This window comes from Dasypus novemcinctus, chromosome 20 (genome assembly GCF_030445035.2).
Source record: "Dasypus novemcinctus isolate mDasNov1 chromosome 20, mDasNov1.1.hap2, whole genome shotgun sequence".
NCBI classification, from domain to species: domain Eukaryota; kingdom Metazoa; phylum Chordata; class Mammalia; order Cingulata; family Dasypodidae; genus Dasypus; species Dasypus novemcinctus.
Window position 1 is genome coordinate 35,376,503 of NC_080692.1, and position 27,564 is coordinate 35,404,066.

The 27,564-nt window shown below is 39.4% G+C and overlaps 1 protein-coding gene across 2 annotated transcripts in view; it reads right to left on the minus strand.

The window, feature by feature from the left end:
- GRIN2B (glutamate ionotropic receptor NMDA type subunit 2B) overlaps window positions 1-27,564 on the minus strand; it is a 475,047-nt gene that overhangs the window by 15,895 nt on the left and 431,588 nt on the right. For both annotated transcript variants that reach the window (XM_058282823.2, XM_058282824.2), the window contains 2 exons: window positions 2,016-2,176; window positions 113-300 (listed from right to left, as the gene is read on the minus strand). In XM_058282823.2, coding sequence (XP_058138806.1) covers window positions 113-300; window positions 2,016-2,176 — 349 coding nt within the window. The remainder of the gene's footprint in view (window positions 1-112; window positions 301-2,015; window positions 2,177-27,564) is intronic.

Genomic DNA, 27,564 nt, shown 5'->3' on the forward strand with positions numbered 1-27,564 from the left:
TTCTCCCCAGTTCTCATAGTAGACTGTCTCAAAATGCTGGGGTAGAGGAAAGGTTGGTATTTTGGATGGGCCATCAGTAAAAGCCAAATAAGCACTTTCCCTTTTAACTTACCATCTCCAAAGAGCTGCAAGATAGCAAGATCCACCTGGCGCTTCCATCCAGAATCCTTTTGGATAGCAATGCCATAACCAGTGGAAGCAAAGACCTTCCCACTGCCAATGGTTACCAGCTTACAGCCTTCATCTCTGCCTGCCATGTAGTTCAGGACTGCTGCATCATAGATGAAGGCATCCAGTTTCCTGTGCAGGAAAGAAGCAAACAAAATCCAATGGAGGAATTTTATTACAAAACTACCTGTGGGGGCCATTAACACGAAGCAATGGGGTTCCAGCAAACTGTGGAGAGAAGTGGTTTAAAGTAAGTCTCAAATTGGAACTCTGCCAGAATGTAAAGCCAAATCCCTGGCTGTTCTTTATGTGATTTCAGGTTGAAAGGAGTTCTTTCCCTGCCACTGGGAATGAGATGAGAATGGAAGTTCAGCCTGAAGCCAGCTCATAAGCGGTGTCTGAAAAGGAGAAGGCGTAAAATGGAATCAATAAAAATAATAACAGAAATAATGAAAAGTAACTACTACAACTATAACAGCAAAGAGCATGGGTTAGATTTATATAACATTTTTCATTTCTCAGTTCAGTTCATTACAGTCCAGAGTGGGGATAAGTGTAGGTGTATGTGTTTCAATAGATGTGAAATGCTATTTCTGTGGTCAAAAAAGGTTTCAATATTCTGTTGTGCAGGGCAAAGGTAGAGATGAGTGATGGCATGGTAGCAGTGCAGGCTTGTGTTCAGAGCATGTGTGTGAACCTAGAAGAGAAAGCAACATTTAGAACTCATTTCAAACTCCTAAACATAGAAGATTCTCACTTGATATATTGTGAAGTAGAGGAAGAAATTAATATATAGCCATACAGGTAATAGAGAGGCCTGCAAGGAAGACAAGTATGCAACCACTTCACTTTTACAAGTTAAGTAGCTTTGTAATCCTTGGGAAAAAACAAGCCTTTTAATGGCATACTAAGAGAATTCTCTTTACAAAGTCCATGAATATCCTATAGAAAGAAGGAACACCAAAAAATGAAAGCTTTGACATGATTGAGAACTGTGGGTGAACCAGGGCCTAGACTACCCAGAGTGGTCCTTTTCCCAAGCTCAAACACCACCTTCTGAAATCTGCTATGACTTTATGGTTATAGGTTTGATCAAGGCTAACAATATTTTAAGTAACCGTACATTTAGGTGGCTCTTCCAGCACCTGGAGCTATCATTGTATTGAAGAGGTACAATTGCTTCTAGTCATCTTACAAGAAAGGAAACCAGCAAGAAGATACTCTGACTTCAAAAATTACCCATTACCCATAATTCTTGTCTATCTTATTCCACAACTGTTGTTCCAGAAGGTCAAGTAGACGAAGAGACCAGTATGTTAATAAACTCCTTTTTGTGACCAAATACTCTCTAGAGCTGAATCAAAAGGACTGTAAATAAAAGCAAGAATTGGAGATCAATTAACACATTCCGACTGTTGGTTGTCTAAAAACTTTCACCTTTCTCTCTCTCTTTTTTTTTTCCCTTTGCCTATAAGACACCAGAATCATCATGGATCACCTCTTTCTCAACAGGTCTTTTTTCCCCATGCCTAACATATGGACCTTATCCTTGACTCTTCTCTCTATTTTCATATTCTCTTTCATTCCTTTTATGGTGATATCAATGCAAGAAGAAAATAAGTTGTAAAAAGAAAAAGATACACAGAATAATAGAATATGAATCTTTGTATACTGGCCTAAATTATGCTGTAAAAAAAATTGGAAATTTGTAAGGAGCAAATGAAGTCTTTCATTTTACTTTGTTATACCATCAGCACCATCAGGGTACATTAGAATAGTTTATTCGTTCTACGCTGAATAAATATGAGTAACATATCAAAGACTCTGAGCTTGCAAGCAGTTCTTACCCTGTTTTCAGGGAGAGCAATGCATCATCTACACCCCTCTGGTTGAACTTTCCCATGTAGGCATGCATTTCTGCGTAGTTATTGCGAATATTCCTCTCTGTGCTGCCATTGGGTACAGTCCCAAAGCGGAATGGGGGTGAGAAGTCATTAGGTCTCTGGAACTGGAAAGAGAGAGAAAGAGAGAGAGAAAATGTGGAGAGATAGTAAGTTAGCATTGTTGGATCTGTAACAGGAGGGGACCCCACTATAATTTACCAAATACATTAGCCCTCACAGGAGCAGCCATTGCTATCTGAAAGTAGACTCCAATTCAATTTAAATCCTATTGTTGAAAACATTCTACTATGCCAACCCTAACTTAATTCTTGTGTTCCTTTTATGTACACTGCACAAATAGCAGTGACAATGGGCCAAAAAGGAAAGTGCTGTTAGCCTAACTGTAGTGAATGAATCACTTTTATTTCTGAAAATTGCATAAAATCTCCTTCCAGACCTCTTAATTTAGGGACCCAAATACATTGTTATTGCACTATTGAGGCTATAGAGCCTTGGTGAGGTGGGCTGCATTTAATTTTGAAGATAGTTTGTTGAGTGTCAAACATTTATTACCAAGAAAGTTTCTCTTGACTTTTCCCAATTCATTAAAGCTCATATTCATTCTACATGAGATGTAGGATAAAATGTAAACTCAAACACAATTTTAATTATGTTCTCCTTGACTGAGAACTGAGAGTAGATTTCTGGTGCCTATCAAAGTAAACTGAAGCCTCTTGGATTTCCACCCCAATGCATTACCTTTATTCATTTCTACCTATTGCCCTGCAATGAATAAGTTTGTATGTTGCTTCCTGAACACATAATTTGTTCATTTGTATATTCACGGCCTCATGTAGACCTCAGTATGAACTCATGTCCTTCATTTCAAAATGTAACTCAACTCAAAGCACTTTCTTCAGGAAGTCGTCCATGAATTCTTCCTTCTGTCGAGTCTACTTCAAAGTGGCCCGTCAGTACCTGGTGTTCTTGGTTTAGATCATTGTAATTCAGACTTACAAATTCAATTACTCTCTAAAATGTTCTGTCTAAGTTAGGAAAGACAGTCTTAGGAAAGATAATCATTAAGAGTTTAAACTCTAGATTGAGACAGATGTGAATTGAAAACCAACTCCATTGGTTTAGACTACTAAAAACTCTCTGTGTACCATTTCCTCATTTGTAGAAAGGAGATGATAATGCCTAGTTTTCATGATTGTGAGGATTAAATGATATAACCCTGAAGTTGCTTGGTACAGCACCTGACGTATAAGAAATGCTCAATAAATACTTCCATATATTATTTTAAATTTATGTCCATGTTCTACATTCTCTAGTAAACGTCAGGCTCTCATTGCTTCTCATCTTATTAGCACAACAAGGATGAGATATAGCATATTACCAGAGTAGCTATGCCTTGGCATAAGGAAAGAATGTTGATTTTTAAAGTCCTCTTTGTTTTAATACTATACTATTTAATGTGGAGATAAATTTGAAAACCTAATTTGCAAACTCATGAGTCCTCTGAACCTAATGGTCATTCTTTATCCTTCCTTTGACCTGAGAAACTCTAGGATTGCCTGGAATATGGGAGTTTCAAGGACCCAAACCACCACAGCATCAGCAGCCATAAATGACATCTTAATTGCCTAGAGTTCACTGTAATTAAAAGTAGAGTCACTCAACAGTGATTAGGCCATCTGCAGCACTAAAGACCACTCTTTCCTTAAGACGCGCTCACTTTGATATACCACAGTGCTTTTTTTGCCATTAAGAGTTTCTGTCAGATTATTTTTAAAGGACTTGTGATTTTTAAGTGAATAAAGACACTTCAAGAGAGTCAAAGTATTTTAGAGCTGAATGGGCCATTCAAGGTTACCTAGTCCAAGCCATTCATTTCACAAATGATGAAACTGAGACCCAAAGATGGTAGGTAATTAGCTCAAAGTCCTACAGTGGCAATGATGGCTAACATTATCAGTAATTAATTGGCTTAAGTAATATTTATTCCTTATTGTCCTCAGCAGATACCAAGTTTACTTTCTTGGAAGAGGTAATTTGGAAGGTAATATCTGGGTTTAGTAGCTCACTATTTTGGGGAACTTGTATACAAACATGAAGAATGGAGGATCTAGATGGTGAAGGGAGTTGTGGGTAAGAAAGAATAAAAGGATGCCTAAGGAGCTGTACAGAACATATGTCCAGGGTGCATGGTAATGTTTGGATATACTCATAGTGGCAACAATTAAAAATCACAGCAGGGGGGTACTGGGTTCCTGGCCAGTGGTGCTCTGTCGTGGTCCCTAGGGGAGCAGCGACAGTCTCCCAGGTACAGCGGCGGGGACCGGGAGGGAGTGAGGGTGCAACAGTGAGCCCCTGATGCTAATGACTATGCTTGTGAGCTGATAAACCTAAAATAAGAACAAGGCCTAGAGCAACATTGTGCCTGGGAATTTCCTCCTGTCAGCCTTCATGTTACTCAAATGTGGCCAGTCTCGAAGCCAAACTCAGCATGTAAATGCAATGCCTTCCCCCCAGTGTGGGACATGACACCCGGGGATGAGCCTCCCTGGCAACGAGGGACCACTATCAACTACCAACTGATGATGCAACTGGAAAATGACCTTATACGGAAGGTTCAATGCGGATCAGCAGAATATCCATGTCTACATAAAATAACATGACTTTAAAATGCTGTTTGACCTAAAGTAAGGGGGAAATGGAAAGGAGAAATGAGTTTATATGGCTACGAGTTTCTAAAAAAGAGTCTGGAGGCTGGCAGAAGGATTGCCCTCATGCACAACTGAGCAGAGTCAGAGAAACAGATAAAGCAGATACAACCCCCAGATATTGGTTCCTTTGAGGGCTAAAGAGACCCATGGGAGTTATGGTCATGGCCGATGGGGTTAACTACCAGGGCAGATGGCCCCTCTTTGGAAATGGTGTTTATGTGTGATGAATCTGGACTCAGATGGGATCTTCCTTCATAAGACTTTCATGCTAATGTGCTGGAGGTGCAGTTAATGTTGGGGTTTAAGATATATTTAGGGGATTTGAATCTCTGGACTGACAATGTGATAGCCAGGTCCTGAGCCTCAACAGACTCCAGCACCTACAATCTGATTTATTGGACTTACCACACTCAGCTAAGATGGAGTTGAAGAAGGACAACCACCACACCATGGAGCCTAGAGTGATTACAACTGAAAATGGGAGGATTGCATCCAGCATCCATGTGGAATCTGAGCCTCCTCTTGACATAGAGGTGCAATGGACACAACCAATCCAATGTCCACATAGAAGAGGTGGCATTGGATTGGGAAAAGTGGACATGGTGGCTGATGGGTATGGGGAAAGGCAGGAAGAGATGAGAGGTGGAGGCGTCTTTGGGACATGGAGCTGCCCTGGATGGTGCTTCAGAGGTAATCACCGGACATTGTGAATCCTCACAGGGCCCACTGGATGGAATGGAGGAGAGTATGGGCCATGATGTGGACCATTGTCTATGAGGTGCAGAGGTGCCCAAAGATGTACTCACCAAATCCAATGGATGTGACATGATGATGGGAATGAGTGTTGTTGGGGGGGGGAGAGGGGGGGTGGGGGGTGGGGTTGAATGGGACCTCACATATATATTTTTAATGTAATATTATTACAAAGTCAATAAAAAAAAAAAAGGATGCCTAAGACTAAATGTACTTAATAAATGACTGGGTGGGGCTGGCCCTGCTCTGGCAAATATCTAGGTAAGTGCTTCCCCAAATTCTATCATATAGTACTGGTCAAACGTGGGCCCTAAATACATAACAGATACCAGAATATTACGCATATCACTGTCATATATAACACTTCAGATATCTGCATTAAGATATCCCCCAAAATAACTATGGTAGGTAGCAATATAATCAAATAACCCCCCTTTAATCACTAATTCTCCAGTTTGCTAGGACAATGACAACTGATACTCAAAATGACTAAATACTCCAGAATCCAACATGCTTTCTGAAGCATCAGTGAAAATAATGATTTTCTTTTGAAAACTGGCAATCCATTCATGGCATACACAGCAGTTTTTGATTAACCAAATAAAATCTGATCCCTACAGTACCTGATTTCCTGATGAAGCCATTTCATAGAAGGTTTTCCCTATTATTTAGAAACTTTAAAATTTAAAGACCTTTAGATTTCTTGAAGCTATGTGTGGCAGTTTAATATTATTTATGAATTCTAAAAAGATATTGATTATGTCTGTAAAGTGATCTGTTCCTCTGGGTGTGATATCCTTTGACTGTATCAAATTCAAAGGTTTTATGTTTACCTGATTAAATTAAGATTAGGGCTTTGATTCAACCACATCATTAGGGCATGCAGGATTGAGTCCGTGCCCCCTTGGTGGGCTATATAAATGGACACTCATTCAAGGACAATACAGGAGAAGAGATACAGAGGAATAGAGAGCTCCATAGACACAGAAGAAAACTTGTCAGTTTTGATCCTGAGGCCCTGGGAAGAGAGATGTCATTCATGTGATAGTTTACAGCTGATCTTATAAAGAGACCAGAGCACCTGAGCCCAGAAGGAAACAAGCTCTCCAGCCTACAGCTAAGATCAGAAGAAGGTGGGCCCATGAGCCTTAAAAGGAAAGGGGAAGGCTGAACCTTACAGATATCGGCAGCCATCTTGCTTCAAAACGTGGCAACAGACATTTGGTAAGAGAGTACCTCTTATGGTACCTTGAGTTGGACTTTTCAGGGCCTTGTACTGTAAGCTTTTACCCCAAATACATATCTTTATAAAAGCCAATAGATTTCTGGTACTTTGCGTCAGCACCCCTTTGGCTGACTAATACACTATGGCATGACCATATCACTGCATAAAAACTAAAGGACTGAAAAAGTACAAAGAATAGCCAAGACACATTTGCAAAAGAAGGACCAAGTTGGAGGACTTATACTACCTGACTTTGAGACTTACTATAAAGCTAAAATATCCAAGTATCCAAGTATACAGTATCATAAAAATAGATAAATAGATCATTGGAACAGAATAGGGAGCTCACTAGTTGACCCACACATACATTGGTACAAAGGCAATTCAGTGGCGATAGGATAGTCTTTTCAGCAAGTGGTATTGGAACAATTAGACATTAAAAAAAAGAAATAAAAGAAACATCTCACACCTCACAGGATATACAGAAATTACTTCAGAATGGATAATATACCTAAAAGTAAAATGTAAAATTATAAAACTTCAAGAAGAAAATGTACGAGAAACTCTTTAATTTTGAGTTAAGCAACAATTTCTTAGATACTACAACAAAAGCACTATACACAAAAGAAAAAAAAGATAAATTGGACTTCGTTAAAATTAAGAAATTTTTCTCTTTGAAAGACACAGTTAAGAGCATGAAAAGACAAGCCACAGTTTGGGAAAAATATTTGAGAATCAAAGATTTTAAAACTAAGGAAATGAAATAATGTAGCAAGACAATATCTAGGAAAGCACTTTTATTTATTTATTTATTTATTTATTTATTTATTTATTTATTTCTCTCACCTTCCCCACCCCCTGCTGTCTGTTCTCTGTGTCCATTCGCTGTGTATTCTTCTGTGTCCGCTTGCATTCTTGTCAGCGGCACTGGGAATCTGTATCTCTTTTCTGTTGCATCATTTTGCTGTGTCAGTTCTCTGTGGGTGCGGCGCCACTCCTGGGCAGGCTGCCCTTTTTTCATGCGGGGCAACTTTCATTATGGGACATGCTCCTTGCACATGGGGCTCGCCTATGTGGGGGATACCCGTGCGTGGCACGGCACTCCTTGCACGCATCAGCACTGCGCGTGGGCTAGCTCACCACATGGGTTAGGAGGCCCTGGGTTTGAACCCTGGACCTCCTATATGGTAGACAGATGCTCTATCAGTTGAACCAAATTTGCTTCTCAAGAAAGCACTTTTAACACAATGTGGCACATGATGGAGTCTCAAAATTGTTAGCTGCATTAGTGAGGATGAAGTTCAAATTTCTAAAATTGTCCTATGTAGGCAATGTTTCCTAAGACTGAAAGCTCTTTTCATCTAATTTCTTCCTTAAACTGGAGCATTTTGTCCCAGAATTAGCCAAAGCAAAGACATAAGTAAGTTTGCCTTTTCTTTTGAAAATTCTTGACCCAGCTCAGTAAGGGCTAAGAGGTTTAAATAAGATGCATTTTTAATAATTAAAAAACTACCACAGGAACTTGAACTTACTAAAAATTCATGGCTATGGAGAACTATATGTTTAGCGAGGCCTGTGGGAAAGAAGAAAAAATAATCTTCCAAATCTTTTGATGCTTCTGATGAATGCCCTTGTAATAAAACTTTCCCCATCCTGTGAGACTTTTAAGTGGCACTTGTTTAACCTGAGTGGTAATCCATGCTCTCCATGGCTTTGTGAATAAATAAAATTTAATGCTATTCAAGGACCAGAATGTTTTAAAATCCATAGGACAGGGAGGACCCCAGGATTCCAGCAATTGAAGTAAAAACTAAATCTGATTTTAAAGTAGGGAATTCTTTATAGTGCTCCTTATTTAACACCCTTGGCCTCAAATTTGGAATCTTTTTCTGGCAGTCATTTAGATTGGGATTATAAAACTCAGATTTAGATAGGGAAATAAAAGAGGAAACTTTAGGGAACAGACTCATTACGCAGATAAGGAAGAGGTCAAGTAAGTTGTTCAAGGTCACGTGGAAGTAGGAAGCTGACCTGAGACTTGACCCCTAGGTTTTAAGCCTTATCACTGAAAGCCCCAATTGCTGACACAATAGCCCTACTGCTGCTTGCTGGGGAGTGAAGCAACTTGCTGTAAGTGAAATGGGCTAGCAAGAACACCCTTCCTTTCCTGGCATCCAATGCCAACTCTTATCCTTCCCGCTGGATTCAACACATGGCTTCCAGCAATTACTGTAAGCCTGCACTTGCACAAGGATGAAACAATCTCAGAATGTTAAAAGAACTTTAAGCTCACTTGATCCTCCCAGGAGAGCGGCAGGGAATCAGACTTCAGCCCTCTGAGCTTTTAGATCATCTCAGATTTCACTTTAATGACCTAAGGTGAATTAGTGTTGGCAATCAAGCAAGGAGAAATGCACTACAGGCCGGAAGTAGAGGGCCCCTCCCCACGCCCAGGGATGGTGATTGAACTCTTGGGCCCTGGGGCTGTCAGGGCTGTGTCCTTGCAGCAGACTGCCTCTCATCCATCCTGATGTAGTGAGTAAGGGAGTGAGAGAAGTCAGGGAGGTAAGGATTGGTCCATTTTGTTTTATTTACTAAATAAATATATATAAGTTGACTTTCCCATGTATAGGGCATTATTAAATTTTTAAATAATAGACACTATTATTCAATACCTATGTATGTGCTAAGAATAACTCACCTTATCGCCTTTAATTATAATAATTAAAGTGCATCAATTCATTTGTTTACCAAGCATCTATTAGTGTGAGGGATTGAATTAGGAACTAGGGATATGAAGATGAAGCAATCAGACCTGTCTTCAAGGAGGTAGAATATCAGAGGGTAAGAAATGCAAAACTTTAGACAAAGATAGCAGAATAAGATACTTCAGGGTTGTGTTCCTCCACAGAAATTTTAAACAACAAGCAAAAACAGGTAATTCCATCATTTTCAGAGCTCTGGAAAACAGTTATAAAGGGTTGCAGTAACTGGGCGAACACCAAATCAAGAAAAAGGCAACTTAAAGGTGATAGGAAAAGCTTGTAGTTCTGTTGCTGGCTCTTCCCCAAACACCTCCCTGGCTCAGTGTGGAGTTGACCCATGCTTCCAGTACAAGTCCCTGCACCTGGTTCCAGAAGGCACAGAGTAACCCTTATGCACACACTGGAGTACATGTATATCTGTGCCAGTCTGTCTGCTGGCAGACTAAACCAAGACACTCATCACAGGCTTGCTGTCCCAGAGCTTGTCCAGCATATAAAGCAGCCTGCAAGGCAGCTAATATGTATTAAGAAAGGAATAAAATCATAGTGACTCCAGGAGGAAAGACTGTTTCCTAGGGGAAAAGAGGACATGACTAAGACCACACATGCATGCTCAGAGATGATCAGGAGGACCCAATGCTTTTGTCTTGGTCTGTCCTTTAGACTCACTGTTAGGATGGCTAAGCTCTGAAGGAGACCACAGGCCAACATACAGAGTACTATTTCCTCCCCTCCCCTCCCCTGCCCTCCCCTCCCCTGCCCTCCCCTCCCCTCCCCTCCCCTCCTTCCCCCTTCCCTCCTTCCCTCCTTCCCCCTTCCCTCCTTCCCTCTTTCCCTCCTTCCCTCCTTCCTCCTTCCCTCCTTCCTTCCTTTTTTGCTCCTGGCATTCAAGGAAATCTCAGCTGGATACAAGCTTTAGGAACAGAAACACTAGTGACTAAATTCCAGAGATAATGCATTAAAATACTAAAATGTCCCATGTGGAAAAAAGATTACAAGACATGCAAAGAAACAGAAAATTATGACCAATACAAAGGAATAAGATAAAGCATTAGAAATCATCAAAAAGAAAGGCCACGATTTGGACATACCAAAACACTTAAAAAAAAAAGTCTTAAATATGTTCAAAGAGCTAAAGGAAAACACAGACAATGAACTAAAGGAAATCAGGTAAATGACAGATGAATAAAAAGAGAATTTCTATAAAGAGATAGAAATAATAAAAAGGAACCAAACAGAAACACTGGAAATGTATGACAGACAGTGACTGAGCTAGTAGGAGGATTCAGTGAACTTGAAGATAAGACAATCGAAGAAAAGTGAAAAGAGTCTAAGAGACCTGTGAGACACCACCAGCAGCACCAATGTAAATGGGAGTCCCAGAAGGAGAAGAGAGAGAGAGGCAGACGTTATATTCAAAGAAATAATGGCAGAAAATTCCCCAAATTTAATTTAATGAAAAACATGGAGATATTTATACATAGCTCCAAGGAGCTCAATAAAATCTGAACCAGATAAACTCAAAGCAACTCACACTGAGATACATATTAGTTTACCTTTCAAATGCCAATGACAGAGAATCCTGAAAGCTGCAAGAAAGAAGCAATGTGCCGTGTACAAGAGAACTTCAATAATATTTAAGTCCCAGTTTCTGCTAAGCATGCAAGAAGGCAGTGGGATTACATAATTAAAGAGCCAAAAGAAAAAAAAATGGCTTACCAAAAATTATATATCTGGACAAACTGTCTTTCAAAAATGAGGAAGAGATGACAATATGCCCAAATAAACAAAAACTGAGGGAGTTTGTTAGTACTAGACCTGCCCTACAAGAAATGCTAAAGGATGTTCTTCAAGTTCAAAGGAAAGGACACTAAACACTAGAGTGAAGGTTCATGAACGCAGAAAAAACTCCAGGAAAGGTAACAGCATGGGTAAATGTAAATGTCAGTACTATGTATTTTCAGTTTGTAACATCAGTTTTTACTTCTTACAAGGTCTAAAATATAAACGCCTAAAAAGTAATGATTAATCTATGGATTTGGACATACAAAGTATAAAGATAAAATGTGTGACAAAACCAACAAAAAAGTGGAGGGATGATGGGATATAGGAACATAGTTTGTGTATGCTATTTTTTTTTTAAGATTTGTTCTTTTGATATCTTCTTTTTTATTTTTATTTTTTTTATTTTTTGTCCTTATTCATTTTTTAAAAATATTACATTTAAAAAATATGAGGTCCCCATATCCCCCCCCACCCCCCTCACCCCACTACTTCCCCCATAGCAACATTCTTCTCCATCATCATGAGACATTCATTGCATTTGGTGAATACATCTCTGAGCATCGCTGCACCTCCTGGTCAATGGTCCACATCATAACTCACACTCTCCCATGTTTCATCCAGTGTGTATGCTATTGAAGTTAAGGTGGTATCTAATTAAATGAGACTGTTACAGATTTAGGATGTTAAAATTTAGCCCCATGGTAATCACAAGAAAAATATCTGGAAAATATACACAGAAGGAAATGAGAAGGGATTCTGAAGGGTTTATTACAAAAGATCACTAAATACAAAAGAAGACAGAAATGGAAGAATTGAGGGACAAAAAATCTATGACTTGGAAAAAAAACTAAAAAGCACAATGACAGAAGTCCTGCATTATCAGCTGCTACTTTAAATGTAAATTGGTAAAACTCCAGTAAAATGACAGAGATTGGAAGAATGGATACAAAGCATGACCCAAATATTTGCTGTTGATAGGAGACTCACCTTAAATTGACAGATAAAAGTAATTTCAAAGTGAACAGATGGGAAAAAATCCTTAAAAATAGCTACCCAGAGAGGGAAGAGTGGTTGGCTATGCTAACATCAGCCAAAATAAGCTTTAAATAAAAATCCATTAAAAGGGACAAAGAAGGGCAATATATACTTATAAAAGGGCCAATCCATCAAGAAGATGTAACAATTATAAACACATAAGCATATATCAGTAGTGCCCCAAAATATATGAAATAAATGCTGACAGATTTGAAGGGAGAAATATATGGTTTTACATTAATAGTAGGAGACTTCAATTCACCACTTTCAGTGGTAGAGAAAATATCAGTCAGAAGAACAATAAGGAATTAGAGAACTTGAACAAGAGTTTAAACCAATTAGACCTAACCTATATATAAGATACTTCATTCAACAACAGCCAAATACACAGTCTCCTTTAGGGCACATGGATCATTCTCTAGGACAGGTAACAAAACAAGTCTTAATAAATTTAAAAAGATTGGAATCATACAAAGTATTGTCTTCAACCATAGTGGAATGTAGCTAGAAACCAACAACAGAATGACAACTGGAAAATTCACAGATATGTGAAAACCAAGCAACATACTCTTAAATGACCAATGGGTCAAAGAATAAATCACAAGGGAAATTAGGAAATACCTTGAGAGGAATGAAAATGAAAACACAACATACTAAAAGTAATGTGATGCAGCAAAGGCAGTGCTCAGATGGAAATTTATAGCTGTAAATCATACATTAAAAAGATGAATGATCTCAAATCAGTAATCTAACCTTGCACCTGAAGAACTAGAAAAAGAAGAGCAAACTAAACCCAAAGTGAGCAGAAGGAAGGAAATAATCAAGATTAGAACTGAGGTAAATGAAATGGAAAAGAGAAAAAACATTATAAAGAAACAATGAAATCACAAATTGGTTATTTGAAAAGATCAATAAAATGGACAAACCATTAGTTAGACTGACAAAGAAAAAATGAGAAGGGACATAACAAAATGCAGAAATGAAAATGGGGAATGTTATTACCGACCTTATAAAGGATTCTATGAGCAATTGTATAGTCCCCAAATTAGATAACCTAGATGAAATGGCCAAGTTCCCACTGGCACACAGTTTAACGACAGTGGCTTGAGAAGACCAATATCAAATAAGGACATTGAATCAGTAATTTAAAAACCTCCCAACAAAGAAAAGTCCAGTACTAGTGGCTTCACTGGTGAATTTTACCAAACATTCCAAGAAGAATTAACACAAATTCTTTTTAAATTCTTCCAAAAAATTGAAGAGGAGGGAACACTTGCTAAATCATTCTATGAGGTCAACCTCATCCTCAAACCAAAGTCAGATAAAGATATCATAGAAAAGAGATATCCTTATGAATATAACTGTAAAAATATTCAACAAAGCAGCATCAAAACAAATCCAACAGCATATTAAAAGGATTGTACACCATGACCAAGTGCGATTTATTCCATGAATGGGTCAATGTAAGAAAATCACCCTATAAAATATTAATAGAATGAAGGGAAAAAAGCATATGATCATTACGATGCAGAAAAGGCATTTGATAAAATTCAGCACACTTTCTTATTAAAAACACTCAGAAAACTATGAACAGAAGGGACCTTCTTCAATATGATAAAAGGTATATGTGAAAACCCACAATTAATCTCTTATTCAACAGTGAAAGACAGTAAGCTTTCCTCCTAAGATCAGGAACAAGACAAGGATGCCTGTTTTTACCACTACAATTCAGCATCATACTGGAAGCTGTAGCCAGAGCAATTAGGCAAGAAAAAGAAATAAAAGGAATTTAAATTGGAAAGGAAGAAGTAAAACTATCCCTATTTGCAGATGACATGATCTTATAAGTAGAAAATCTGAACAATATATAAGGAATCTACTAGAGGTAATGAATGAAATTGGCAGATTGGTGGGGTCCAAGATCAACACTCAAAATATACCAGCAATGAAAAATCTGAGAAGGAAATCAAGAGGACAATTCCTTTGAAATAGCAAATAAGAGAATAAAATATCTATGAATAAATTTAACCAGAAATTAAAGAGTTAGTTCATGGAAAACTACATATCATTGCTGAAAGAAATTAAAGAGGACCTAAATAAATTGGAAGATATCCCATGCTCATGAATTATAAGATTTATTCTTGTTAATATGTCAGTACTACCCAAAATAATTTATAAATTCCATGCATTCCCAATCAAAATTCCAACAGCCTTCTTTGCAGAAATGCAAAAGCAATCATAAAATTCATATGGATGAGCAAAGTGCCTAAATAGCCAAAACCATCTTGAAAAAGAACAAAGTTGGAGGGCTTGTACTTCTTGTTTTCAGAGTTATTACAAAGCTACAGTAATCAAAACAATGTGGTACTAACATAAGGATACACATAGAGACCAAAGGAATAAAATTCGGAAATAAACCCAGAAATGGGGCAAATTAATTTTTGATGTGGGTGTCAAATCCATTCAATGAGGGAAGAATATCCTTAAGAAATGATCTGGGAAAACAAGATATCTCAATTTTCTGAGATATTTAGATACCTCACACCATATATATTGAAAAAAAAAACAAAACAACCTTCCAAGTGTATTGACAATCTAAACAACAAATCTCTCAGAAGAAAACTTAGTGAAATATCATCAGGACCTTGTATTAGGCAATAGATTCTTAGACTTTATACCAAAAGCACCAGCAACAACAACAAAAAAATAGCTGCTAGACTTTATATAAAAATTAAAAAGTTTTGTACATCAAAGGACTCCATCATGAAGGAAAACTGAAAACCTACAAAAATGGGAAAAATATTTGGAAATCATATATCTGACAAAGGTTTAAAGAACTCTTACAACTCAACATGAAAAGTCAAAGAACCCAATTAGGAAATGAGTAAAGGACGTTGATAGACATTTCTCCAGAAAAGATATACAAATGGCCAACAAGCATGTGAAAAGATGCTTAATATCATTAGTCATTGCATTAGGGAAATGCAAATCAAAATCACAATGAAATACCATTTCACACATACAGAGACCTAGAATCAAAAGGTCAGGTAATAACAAATGGTGGTGAGGATGTGAGAAAAACAGAACCACTATACACTGCTGGTGAAAATGTAAAATGGTATAACTGCTATAGAAAACATTTTGGTGCTTCCTCACAAATTTAAAAATAGAACTACCACATGGCTCAGCAATCCCACTCCTAGGTATAACCAAAAGAATCAAAAGCAGGGATTGGATCAGATATTTGCACACTGGTACTCATAGCAGCATTACACAATATACAATATACAAATGTGGAAGCAATTCAAGTGTCCATTAACAGATGAATGAATTAACAAAATGTAGTATCTACATGCAATGGAATATTATTTGGATGGAAAAAGGAATGTGGTTCTGATACATGCTACACAACATTGATGAAACTGGAAGACATTGTTTTGATTGATATGAACCAGACACAAAAGGACAGACATTATATTATTCACTTACATGAAATAACTAGTCTCTGCGAATTGACAGAGATAGAAAGTAGTGTATAGATTACGGGAGATGGGAGAAAGGGGAGTTGACGCATAATGTATGCAAGGTTTCTCTTTGGGGTGATGTAAAAGTTTTGGTAATGCATGGTGGCAATGGTAAAACAACACTGTGAATGTGATTAATGCCATTGAATTGTATTGGGAGTGGTTGAGATAGGAAATTTTATGTTTATATATGTTGCCACAATTAAGAGAGAGAAAGGGACCCTCTAAAGAGAAAATGACAATTAAACAGAATATGTGATCCTGGACTGCAAATAATGGGGGAGAAAATGCCCAAATGGATATTATGGGAATTACTGAAAAAATTGGAACGCAGATTGTATGTTTTTTATCTATATTAATTTTCTGGAACATGAAAATTACATTTTTTTTGTGGCTACATAAGGGTATCTGTGTTGGGGGTATGTTGGGGTTCTATGTATTGTTTCTGTATTATTTTTGTAACTTCCCTGTAAGTTTTAACTTATTTCAAAATAAAAATTAAAAAAAATAAAATAAAAAGACACAAGATGGTGAGAAAGCCATGGCAAGATTGGAGACCACAAGAAGTCTGTCATTGCCAGGGTCTAGCAGATATGGTGGTGGTGACAGGAGGTCAACAAGGCTGAAGAGGGAGGCAGGGCCTGCTTCACAAAGGGAATTGAATTCTTTGCAAGAATATTGAGTTAATGCTCTAAGGGATGAGAAACAGTACAGCCTCTAGAGCCAAATTCTTGAGTTCAAATCTCAGCTTTGCCCACTTGATAGCTGTGTGACCTTGAACAAGTTAACTTCTCTGTGCCCCAGTTTCCACATTGGTACAACTGGGCTAATAATAGTACTATCCTATAAGGTTTCTGAATATTCCACCAGTTAATCTGAGCAAAGTGGTAGCATTGTGCCTGGCACATGGTAAATATACCATGTTAGCTACTCTTAGTATCACCACCACCACCACTACCACCACCACCACCACCATCACCATCACTGCTGCAAGCAATTGAAGAATGCTGGAAAAATGACAGGATAGCATTTTTGTGTTGGAAAGGGGGAACCCTCAGGTATCAGCATGGAGAACAGCTTGGAAGGAATAAGCCCAGAGAAGAAGAAGACCTGAACTCTGATGATGGTCTGGGCACCAGAGGGAAATAAGGATGAGCACAAGCACCATCAGATATTTACCTTCCAAGAGTAGGTGAGGTGGCGTGTGCAAAGCTAGCTAAAATACAAGACCACAGAGGTGTACACCACTAACACAGAAGTCCCAAATGAGAACGGCTGCAATTGGTCTGGTTTCTTGGAAGGCTTCTTGAAGGAGGCTGGATTTAAGCTGGCAGGGAGGTGGGGTTGGATTTGCAAGGGTGGAGGTGGGGGCTGGAGAAGCTGAAGCATCATTGGCAATAACGTTAGTTTTCACCAAAAGAAGATTCCTCCCCCAACACTACCAGTTAGCCTCCACGGGGAGAGTGAGGAAACAGATATTGGGAGAGGAGAGGTAAGGTCATTGAGGCCATGATGCTAGAAGAAGAGCAGGTTCTGAAAAACAAAACAAAACACTCCTAGACGTTGACGGCACCCAGGCTTCTGTTCTGACCACACAAGGCCATCTCCTCCTCAGCAGCCACCAGTCCTAACGAGGTTAATCAGAGGTAGATTGTATGAATGACAGCACACAAATGAAAACAGCCCTACTGAAATGAAGAGGGTGGCGAGGAAATGCTGTCTTGGGTATCTGGCTGCCCTGAAAAATGGCTCTTCTTCAGTGTGAATCAAATCATCATATGCAGATTAGGAGAAACTGGCGCTGTGACCTTGCAGGGCTGGATATTGTACATCTGTTTGCAGGGATCCATCCACATGAGATGCGGGATCTGGGGGCTTTTGTCTTCAAAGCTTGATAATCTTACACATAAATATTCATTCCATTACTCCTGATTTTGCATTTGAATCACAAAAAGAATCAATGCCCAGTGCTACGCAGGGCTTCTATGCCCCCAAGAGAAAAGGGGGGGAAGAATGAGGATACAAGGAGACTTTTGACGTGTGCTACTAATTATTATGAGGTGATGGTAGGACACCCTTTTTTACCTACCCAGCACCCTACATTATCATTATTATTGTTGTCAGTATCCTCTATTTTAATGGTGCATTTATTCTTATTATTGATTTTTATTTTTTGATGCACAGTCTATTAAATTTAACCCATGTATAGAATCTTATAACTACCACTGCAATCAGGATACAGAAGAGTTCTATCACCCCAGAAAACTCCCTTGTGCTACCCCTTTCACAGTTTCCCCTTATCCTCTGGCAATCAGTGATTTGTTCTCTGTCCCCATAGTTGTGTCTTTTCCAGACTGTCATTTAATTGGAATCATAGAGTATATAACCTTTTGAAACTGGCTTGTCTCACTTAGTGCAATGCCGTTGAGATTCATCCCAGCTCTTGCACATACCTGTAGCCTGTTCTTCTTATTGCTAATTAGCATTCCATTGCATAGATGTGCCCATTTGCTAATCCATTTACTCACTGAAGGACATTTGGGTCACTACTTTCATTTTTTGGTGATTATGTATAGAGCTGCTCTAACATTTGTGTACAGGTTTTTGTGTGAATATAAGTTTTCCTTTTTCTAAGGTAAATATCCAGGAGTGGGATTACTTGGTCATATGCCCCTCCCAGCCCTCTGCAAAGTCTTTTTACAGCTCTTCTTTCTTTTGATCTTCCCAATTTTCCTATGAACTATAGAGTAAGTACAGCATCTATCATTATCTTCACTAACCCAGAGGCATTTCACCTGGGACTCAGTCTTCCCATACTAATGTCTTACAGCCCAACAGGATGAAGTGGACATGGGCATGTGAGGTACTGGGGGAAACATCTAAAGAGGGAGGAGGTGGCTGGAGCAAGCAGTCTCCCTCCTCTCTCATTAGGATCCCTCACTATACCTAAACAGGGAAAGGTAAGTAAGATAACACGAAGAGGAGAACTTCTGAGGGCATGGCCTCCTTCACTATTCCTTAGCCCATAAATGCTTGGCAGACAGGAAAAGGAGGTGACTGGTGCTTACACTGAAAGGACAACATAATGTTAAAACAGTAACTTTGCATGTGAATTATGGGCTCAGGAGAAAAGACCCATGTTCAAATCTAACTTCTACCACTTACTAACTGTGTGACAATAAAAAGTCACTTCACTTTGAAACTGAATTTTAATGATGCTCAGAAAGGAGAAATAAAGTGTAGCATCCCTTCAAAAATTCCAAAACATTGAGTCCAGGAGTGCCAGCCAGGACCCTACCAGGGCATATAGAAATGGGTTAGAAGTCAGGCTCTTCACCCTCATAAAAGTTAGAATCTGGGAGGAAAAAAATTTTGTTTTTCTTTTTACATTTCATTATAAATGATGCATTGGAGAGAATACTGTTCAAATTCACTTGAAGTAGGTGACTGAATTGTGATAGCAATAAGGTTAGAGAACGTAGTTAGAAGATACGAATATATAATAAAAGTACCAAAATTAACCCTGTTCTTTTCCTGAGCCCCTGGAGAACCTGATGCCATTTTGTTCCTGCTGGAAAGTGAGTTAACTTCTAGTAAGCACTGACCACATGAGTCATTTCTGCTCGTTTCCTTCTTATTATTAATATGATTAGTGCCAAGGCTACCCAGAGTGACAAACACACTTAAGTGTGCTTGTGAAGAAACATGTGCCTGAATGTGAGGAAGCTGGTAAGTTGGTCCCTCTGTGACCCTACACCATCCTTCCAGAGTATGTCTTCACTGTTCTGTCTAGGTGCTGTGCTGCTATGGAAGGAGCACTTGGCCTCTCTGAACTTGATGTGGAGCTGGGGGTCTTACGTGGCACCTGGAGGGCTAGAGGTGATGGAGGGAATAGAACTCGCTCTCCTCCTGTCACCACTCTCCTGCTGTGCCCAAACCAAGAGTGTATGGAAAATATAATACTGTTTCTTTGGAATTCTGGAATTTAGTTATCAGTTTCACTTAAAATGAAGATCTTAAAATAGTAAAGAAGTAATTTCTTCTTAATTTTATAAAATGTGAATATATAAGCCTTAATAAAGATTTCCTAAAGTATTTCTTAAATTCAGAAAACAGCATTTTACTGTGTGTTTTCTAGCTGAACTTTAGTCTCTGAGTTGGTAAAGTCAAGGAAATGGGTTTATTACTATAGCTACTTTTCTGTGCCATAACCTGTACCCTGAAATCTTAAGATTTTTGGCAAAGTCTTGTGTCTGGTCATCAAATATCATCATCAACATACATTTAATGAGCATAACCCATGTATAAGCCACTGAGGTCAGAAAATAAGGATCCATGAAGCTGCAGATACAATTCCCACTATACAGTTTAGCTGGGAATAATAATGATAAAAATATAATGACAGCAGCAATTAACACTTCTATACCACTTACTATGTGCTCACAATTTACTATAGTAAACCATTTAGTCTTTGCATCAACCCTATGAAACGGGTACTACTATCCCCATTTCACATACAAGGAAACAGATGCACAAAGAGGTTAGTAATTTGGCTAAGGTCATGCTGCTAGAAACTAACAGAGTCAGGGTCCTCACTGTTAAGCATAAAATACATCACTAAGTTTCTTTGCTCATGGAAAAGATGCTCAGCAAACCCATTTAGAATAAAAAGATTCAATAACTAACCGAGTATGCCAAGTTCCAAATGGGAGGTAAGGAAATTAACAGCTATGGGAGTTGAGAGGGAGCAGAAATCATGCTGAGAGGGTGGAATTGGGGAAGCTGCAAAGAAGAGGCAGAGCTGGAGCTGCTGAGATTTACATGGGCAGGGAAGTGTGGGGAGGGCAATCGGAGCAAGAGGGAAGGCATGAGCCGAGATGTCTTAACTGAAGTTGGAAGGAATGTGCACATATGTCAATGAGGAATGCCAAGTTAGAGATGACGATGGAAGCCACATTGTAGAGCTCACCAAAGGACCAGGCCAAAAGGATGTGGTGTGCACACCACAATGCCTGGACATAATTATTCAGCTAAAGCAATATGGCTTGAAGAACACGAGAAGCTGGAAACGAGAGGTTCACCAGAAAACTAATCACCTGGACCATTTTCAGGGAGGAAATAGTGGGAGGAATAAATGAAATAAACATTAAAGAGGGAAGCCTTGAAAGAATCCAAGTCTGCCTATATATTCAAAAGAATGAAGGCAAGAAGATGGCAGAGTCAACATCATCTCCTCGCCCACTCCCCAGTAGCCAACCAGCCTCCTGGCCATTCCTAGAACATACCAGGCCAGCTCCTGCCTTAGAAAACTCTTCTCTCTGCCAGAAACCCCCAGATATTCCACATCTATATTCCCTCATTAACTTCAGGTAGACCCAATGGTCTTTTCAAGGAGGGCTTCCTTCATCATCCACTATAAAATAGCAACCCTCCTGCCCAACACTCATTATCCCCTGTCTCCGCTTTACTTTTCTCCATAGCACTTAATATCCCAAACAATGTATATAAGTGATTTTTAATTTAATTTCGGCCCCCTGTCCTTTGGAATGTAAGTGATACAATGGACAAGAATTTTTCTGTTTTGATCATTGTTGTATCTCCTGTACCTAGAACAGTACCTGGCACTTAGTAGGCTCTTAATATAAGCGAATGAATGATCAAATGAGTGAACTAGCACAAATGAGGTTACATTTATCATGCAAAAAAATCATTAAAAGCGCACTCCTTACTGGTTAATACATTATCATGCAATACAGTTTGAACATTATTATTCCTCAGCTATAGTCCTATTCTAGCATCCCTGGGGAATAAAGAGTTAACTTGCCCTTGTGCCAGCTGAGGACATCTTTCCTTGAACCCTCTCCATTTTTCCTTAAAAATATATCAGATCTGAGATCCCATAAGAGCTTGTCAAATTTAGGACTTGACAATGCATATGAATATTTCTTTGGCACCAAAATGTGAAAGAGGTGGAGATAATTAGGATAACAGGAGACGAAGTGAAACAGGCATGAGGACAAAGCCATTTGAGTTTTCTCCTTAAGTCATCCTGTGCGTGGCTAGCGTCTCCTGGGTGGCCTTGGTTGTGCTCCCTCAACCTACTCTCAGCCAGACTGACCTGGGGAATGCAGGGACCTATACCAGAGATTTTATAAAAGCTGTGAATGTTAGCAAAGAGAAATGGTCTCTAAAGAAGTAAAAGATGCAGGTGCATTCACCATGGAAACTGGACTTCCGGAGCTGCTCCAGAAGCCTCAGCAGCTCATATACACTTGGAGGGAGAGTACTAAAGGTTACTGCCAAAATTTCCATATGCAAGATGCCCCAGTAGAATTTAGGGTGCTCCAGTTGTTAGCATGATGATGTGAGGTTCCTGACACAGAGGAAACATCTTCAGAGTCACTAACCTGGGACGGGGATAGCGGTAGGACCGCCAAGAGGTCTGAGCCAGGCAGGGCCTGGGGAAAGTGAGGATCCGGGCAGATGTGAGCCAGGGAGAAAGGCACACCTCTGTGTTCCTGGCAATCGATCAAATCAGTCAATTCCAAACTGAGAAATGGAAATGCCAGCGTGTACACACACTGTCACATGGTGACCCATTTACAGCACTGCAGAACTTCTTGCTTTGGTCAATAAAGTCAGCCATACACAGGGGACGTTCAGTTACAGAATGTCAGCAGTAGGAGGGAGCCTCCGTGGGCCCACCCTGAACACTACTTCCCCTTCTGAGTTCACGACAGACCTTCACAACAGAGGGCTGATAAGTCCTTTGGTCAAGACACTTATTTAACCTTGACAAGGCATTTTCCCCAACTTATTTTACCATTACCACTCTCAGAGCACTCGTGGGCTGTGAAACTGAGTCTGAGAAATGCTGATTGAGTGACTTGTTCAACATACAGTGGAGAAAACAGGCGTGGGACAGTTTATTACCTACCCAAGGCCAGGCATCTCTACCCTCTTCCTGGCCCTTCCCTCCCTTCCTTCATCACACACATATAGTGGGTGTCTACTCAGGAGAAGGTACAGTCTCTAGAGTCAGGGGCATCCTCAATGGATCTCCAATGACATTGTTAACATTATTATAACATGGCTGTTACAAATGTAAAATATCATTAACTTTATTGGTAGAAGAATGGAATTTAACTTTTCCAGTTGACTGAGGGTGAAGTAAAAAAACCCTTTATTTTCACCGTTTTGTTGAAAATCATTCTAAACTACATTAATTCACATCCCACTTTAGGGTTGCCATTTATTCAAACACATTCAGTGCCCTGTATGCACCATGATACAGGGACGCGGATGCTATGTGGGAATTTAGATACAAAAGATCAGAGACAGCACAAGAGATTATGTTCACACAAATCACAAGCCCTAGTGTAAATTATGAACTATAGTTAATAGTGCAATTATAATAACAGTCTTTCATCAATTTCATCAATTATAACACTAATGCCAGGTGTTAATAATGGGGATTAGGTAAAATGAGAACTCTATTTTCTGCTTGATATTTCTGTAAACCTATAACTTCTCTAATAAAATATAATAAAAAATAAAAATAGATTGTGTTTAATATGTACTTATTTCAGGAAAATTCTAGATACCATTTTTACTTATGATTCTTTTATAGAAGCTTGTCATGTTATCATGTATTCTTTAACTGAAAAAAAGAGGAAAGTAGAACAGGTATGTTTACTTCAGGGTTGGTGCTTTCTGTTAAATGGTACTAGGAAAATAGAAAGTACTTGGTGAACACTTGGCTGGTTGAGAGCTGAGGTTTTGCTTCTCAGTAGATGGTGCAGGTTGAACACATACACACTTGGAGGGGCCTGCTGTGCTGTTCTCACATCAAGGATGAAGAGTAAATATCTTACCAAATAAGTCCTGAAATTAAAATTTAAGATATTGCAAGCCAAAAAAGTAGTACAGTTCTCCATTTATTCATTTCTTTTCTTAAATACCTCTCTGGTTCAGATGGTTTGATAGAGGCAGAAGCCATGAGGTGAGCAAATTCTACCTGGGACTGTAAGTGTCAAGTGTTTCTAACTTACATTACCCTCTCTTTCTTCTCTCCCATCCATCAACTATGAAACTATCTCCCACTGTTTCTTGAGTTGAAACAGCTAATGAAGATAGTATTGGCTTATCCTATGCACACAATATGAATTCTCCATGTATTCTCATTCACCTATTCGCTGGTCAACTGATTAATTCATTTATTCTTCAACCAATATTTGAGCACCTATATGTGTCAGGCTCTATTACAGTTACTGTGGATACATCAGTGAATACAGCAGAAAAAAATTCTTTCCCTTGAGGTTATAGTTTATTAGGGAGAGATACATATGATGTATATGTCAAATATTAATATGTCACATCAGATAACAATTTCCATTAATGTAAAAAAAGATAGAAGAATGGATAGTGAAGAATAAACTTGTTCCGAGCCTCCTCTGGATTTTAGATCAGATGTTCATCTAGTGGTCTGCCTACAGGATAGCCTGGGCTCACCCTGCCTTTTAGGGACACAATGTCTCCATTCCCTGGAAATTCTTTTAACACCTGGAAGGCCTTTCCTCTGAATCTGGACCTACTGGCTTGGTCTGGTGTGAATCTTCAGAGGAAAACTTTTAATTCCCTACTTAATATGATACCCAAAGTGTATTTCACCCCAGACTTAGAGAAAAGACCTTTTCTAGAATAGGCAAGTGGGTTAAGGAATCAACAGGATGGCTTGCCTATGAATTGCAGCACATATTTGGGAAAACAATCTAGATGAGTCTATTTCACACTTAGACTTTTTAAATCCTTGTCTAAGTGGAGATAATTAGAGGGAAACATGCTCACTTACAAGGACATTTTCTCAGCTACCTTGCAGGAAGTTCCTTAAAAGTTAACTTATGGAGCACCATGATGATTCTATGAAAAGACCAGGCCAGCGGATTCTTTTAATGGTTCAGAGTGCATGTATCATGTTCCCTTTGTTAACAGGTTACAAAAAAGCCAGACTATTTTAAAGTTTTCATGAAATTCTAGACTGGAAGGCAATCAACTGAAAGGAAAAAGAGTCTAAGTAAGCTATAAAGAAAACAGTTCTCTTTATTGCTACAAAAGTTGGGACACCTGGTAAGAGGGTAGATGTGATCAGCTTCTGTTGGGAGTGTGGGGTAGCAAACAGGGTAGGGTCTTAATTTCTTTAACAACTTAGATGATAGGATGGAAAACTTGCTCTTCAAATTTGCTGATGATACAAATTGAATTGGATGGCTGGCCACTTGGGAAATAGAATTAAACATCAAAACAATATGTCTGGCATGGTGAAAGAGATATTAAAAGAATGAATTCAATTAGGAAGTATACACAGTAACCATCAGAGGATATAAAATCACTGCAATATAGCAAGAAAGGGCAAGAATTGGCTTTGTCAAGAGCATGGTTGAACAAAGATCTTGGAACCCTACTAGACGACAAGATGCAAGAATCAGCAATGCAGTGCTGCTGTTTCAGTAGGGAGCCTACAATGGGAAGCTAAAGGCAAGGTGACACGTGGGATGGATGCGGTAAGGCCCCATTATGCAGCAGTAGGAGGGCTTTATGACCACAGTGTACTATCTTCTAGAACTCACAAGTGAAATATTGTGAAGGTTCAGAAAATGGATAAAGGTGAGGGGAGCAACTCCTGTGGTGAAAGGTTAAAAGGGTTCATTTAACCTTGAAAAGGAGAAACCAAGGAAATTCTTCTGTCATTGTACATCCTAAGTGCTAAGTACTGTTGATGTGGTTGTGTCTCTCACTGGACTATGAGACTGGGACTGCTTCAGCAAGGCTCCAATTGCACAGGTAGGGTTTCTGTGCAATTTTGGGACACATGTATACTAAAAATTATCTGCTGTCTATTCTGAAATTCACATGCATTATATCCTGTATTTTATTTGCTGTATCTGTCAATCTGACCCATAGGCTAACTATAGCTGCCCAATAATTAACAGTTAAATTGATTGTTACTATTATATGTGCTAGGTATTACACTAAGTGCAGAGAATATCATCAGTAAAAAGCCAGATGGATGATACAACAGAGGCCTTAGTGAATCTAAAGAACCCAGGGGAGGGGGAAGATTCCGGTAGAAGGCAGCATCTAGGTTGGACAAAGGGCCTACAAAAGGCAGGAGGGATTTCTGGATAGACTTTCAGGGATGAAGCAGCACAGATATTGGTCCTTATTTCAGGGTGCCAGCCTCAACCAGGGGCAGGGTAGCAGCTGCTAAGGACTCCCAAGACAGACTGTGTGGCTGCACATGAAGCTCAATGCTGACAAAAGGCTTAGAGGTGAAGTGCTTACACAGAGCTGCTCTCATCTTCCTATACCCTGTACTAGTAAGTGGTGTAAAATAGATATTTAGGATCTGCTTGCTGAATGAATAAATGAAGAGTAGGTGGTGAGAATGAAGAGTAATGGACCTGATTTCCATCCCTTACACAGAGACTCATTACATGATAGTTGCATTGTGCAGAAACACAGGATGGCACATCAATAGGCAGCATGTTAAGTGTGAACTGGCTGGTAGAGACCCCAAGGGGTACAGAGGATGGAACAAAGCTTCCTGAGAGAGAGGAGTTTGACTGGAACTACTGGGTGCCAGGCTCTCCCAAACCCATATTCAACTTCACATTCTGTGCATTTCCCAAATGGCCAGTGGTCATTAGGGAGTCAGTATTAACTTCATTAGTAGACAGATTGTAATAGACAGAATAGAAATTGTATATGACAATAGGAATATAACTCCTATTGCAAAATGATCTAGTCAGAATGGGTATTAATAAAAAACAAAACAAGGAATGTTATCAGCAATCTACAGTGAAGCCAAGGTTCTTCCCTTAGCTCCAAGACAGCTTGATACGGGAGAAATTAGGTCCCTTTTTCTGAGAGTCTGAAAGGACAGGCAATTCTTTGGCAGGACAGACCATGCATCCAGGGAAGAGCCTGTGAGATTCCGGGTTTTACACCATGTCCAATCCCACAAGAGACAGTTTACTGGGGGTAGGGCCCAGTAGTCAAATGGAATCCTATTTGAAGTTATTGTTTTGTATCACAGTAATGGGCCACAAATATGGCTTCAGGAAACACTCACTGAGCTCTTACGAGGCACCTAGGGTGCTGCTGGGTGCTTCCCCTGAAAAGATCCATGAGGATGGCTGCAAAGAGGTCCCAGGCTCCTCTTGCCCATGGCAGATGTGCCTTTCCAGGAGTCTAAGCACTGCAGCGTGACTCCCCTGTTCTCCCTCCTCCCCTTTCCAGTCCCGACACAGTACCTGCCTTTAACTAAATTCACCCCCACCCCATCCACAGGCGAGTGCTGGAGGTGGGGAGGGTGGAGGGAGCAGTGTGTTGGGATCTAGGGTGGCTAGGAGCACTTGGTCTGCAGCTTTCAAGGCACGTGCTGATCACCACTGGAAGCAGCATGGGCTTCGTGGGACGGGTTTCGTCACGCACCAGGGTCTGCCATAGGATCCAAGCATTAACACACTTTGCATGTTTAGTGCACATGAGGTGCTGTTCAAGGCACTGTACAGGTATTAACTTATTTAATCAGCACAACTGCCATAAGGTAGGTGACATTTTTATCCCTACTTTATAAAATAGGAAACTGAGGCACAGAGAGGTTTAGCAACTCAGCCAGGTCACAAAGTGTCTTAG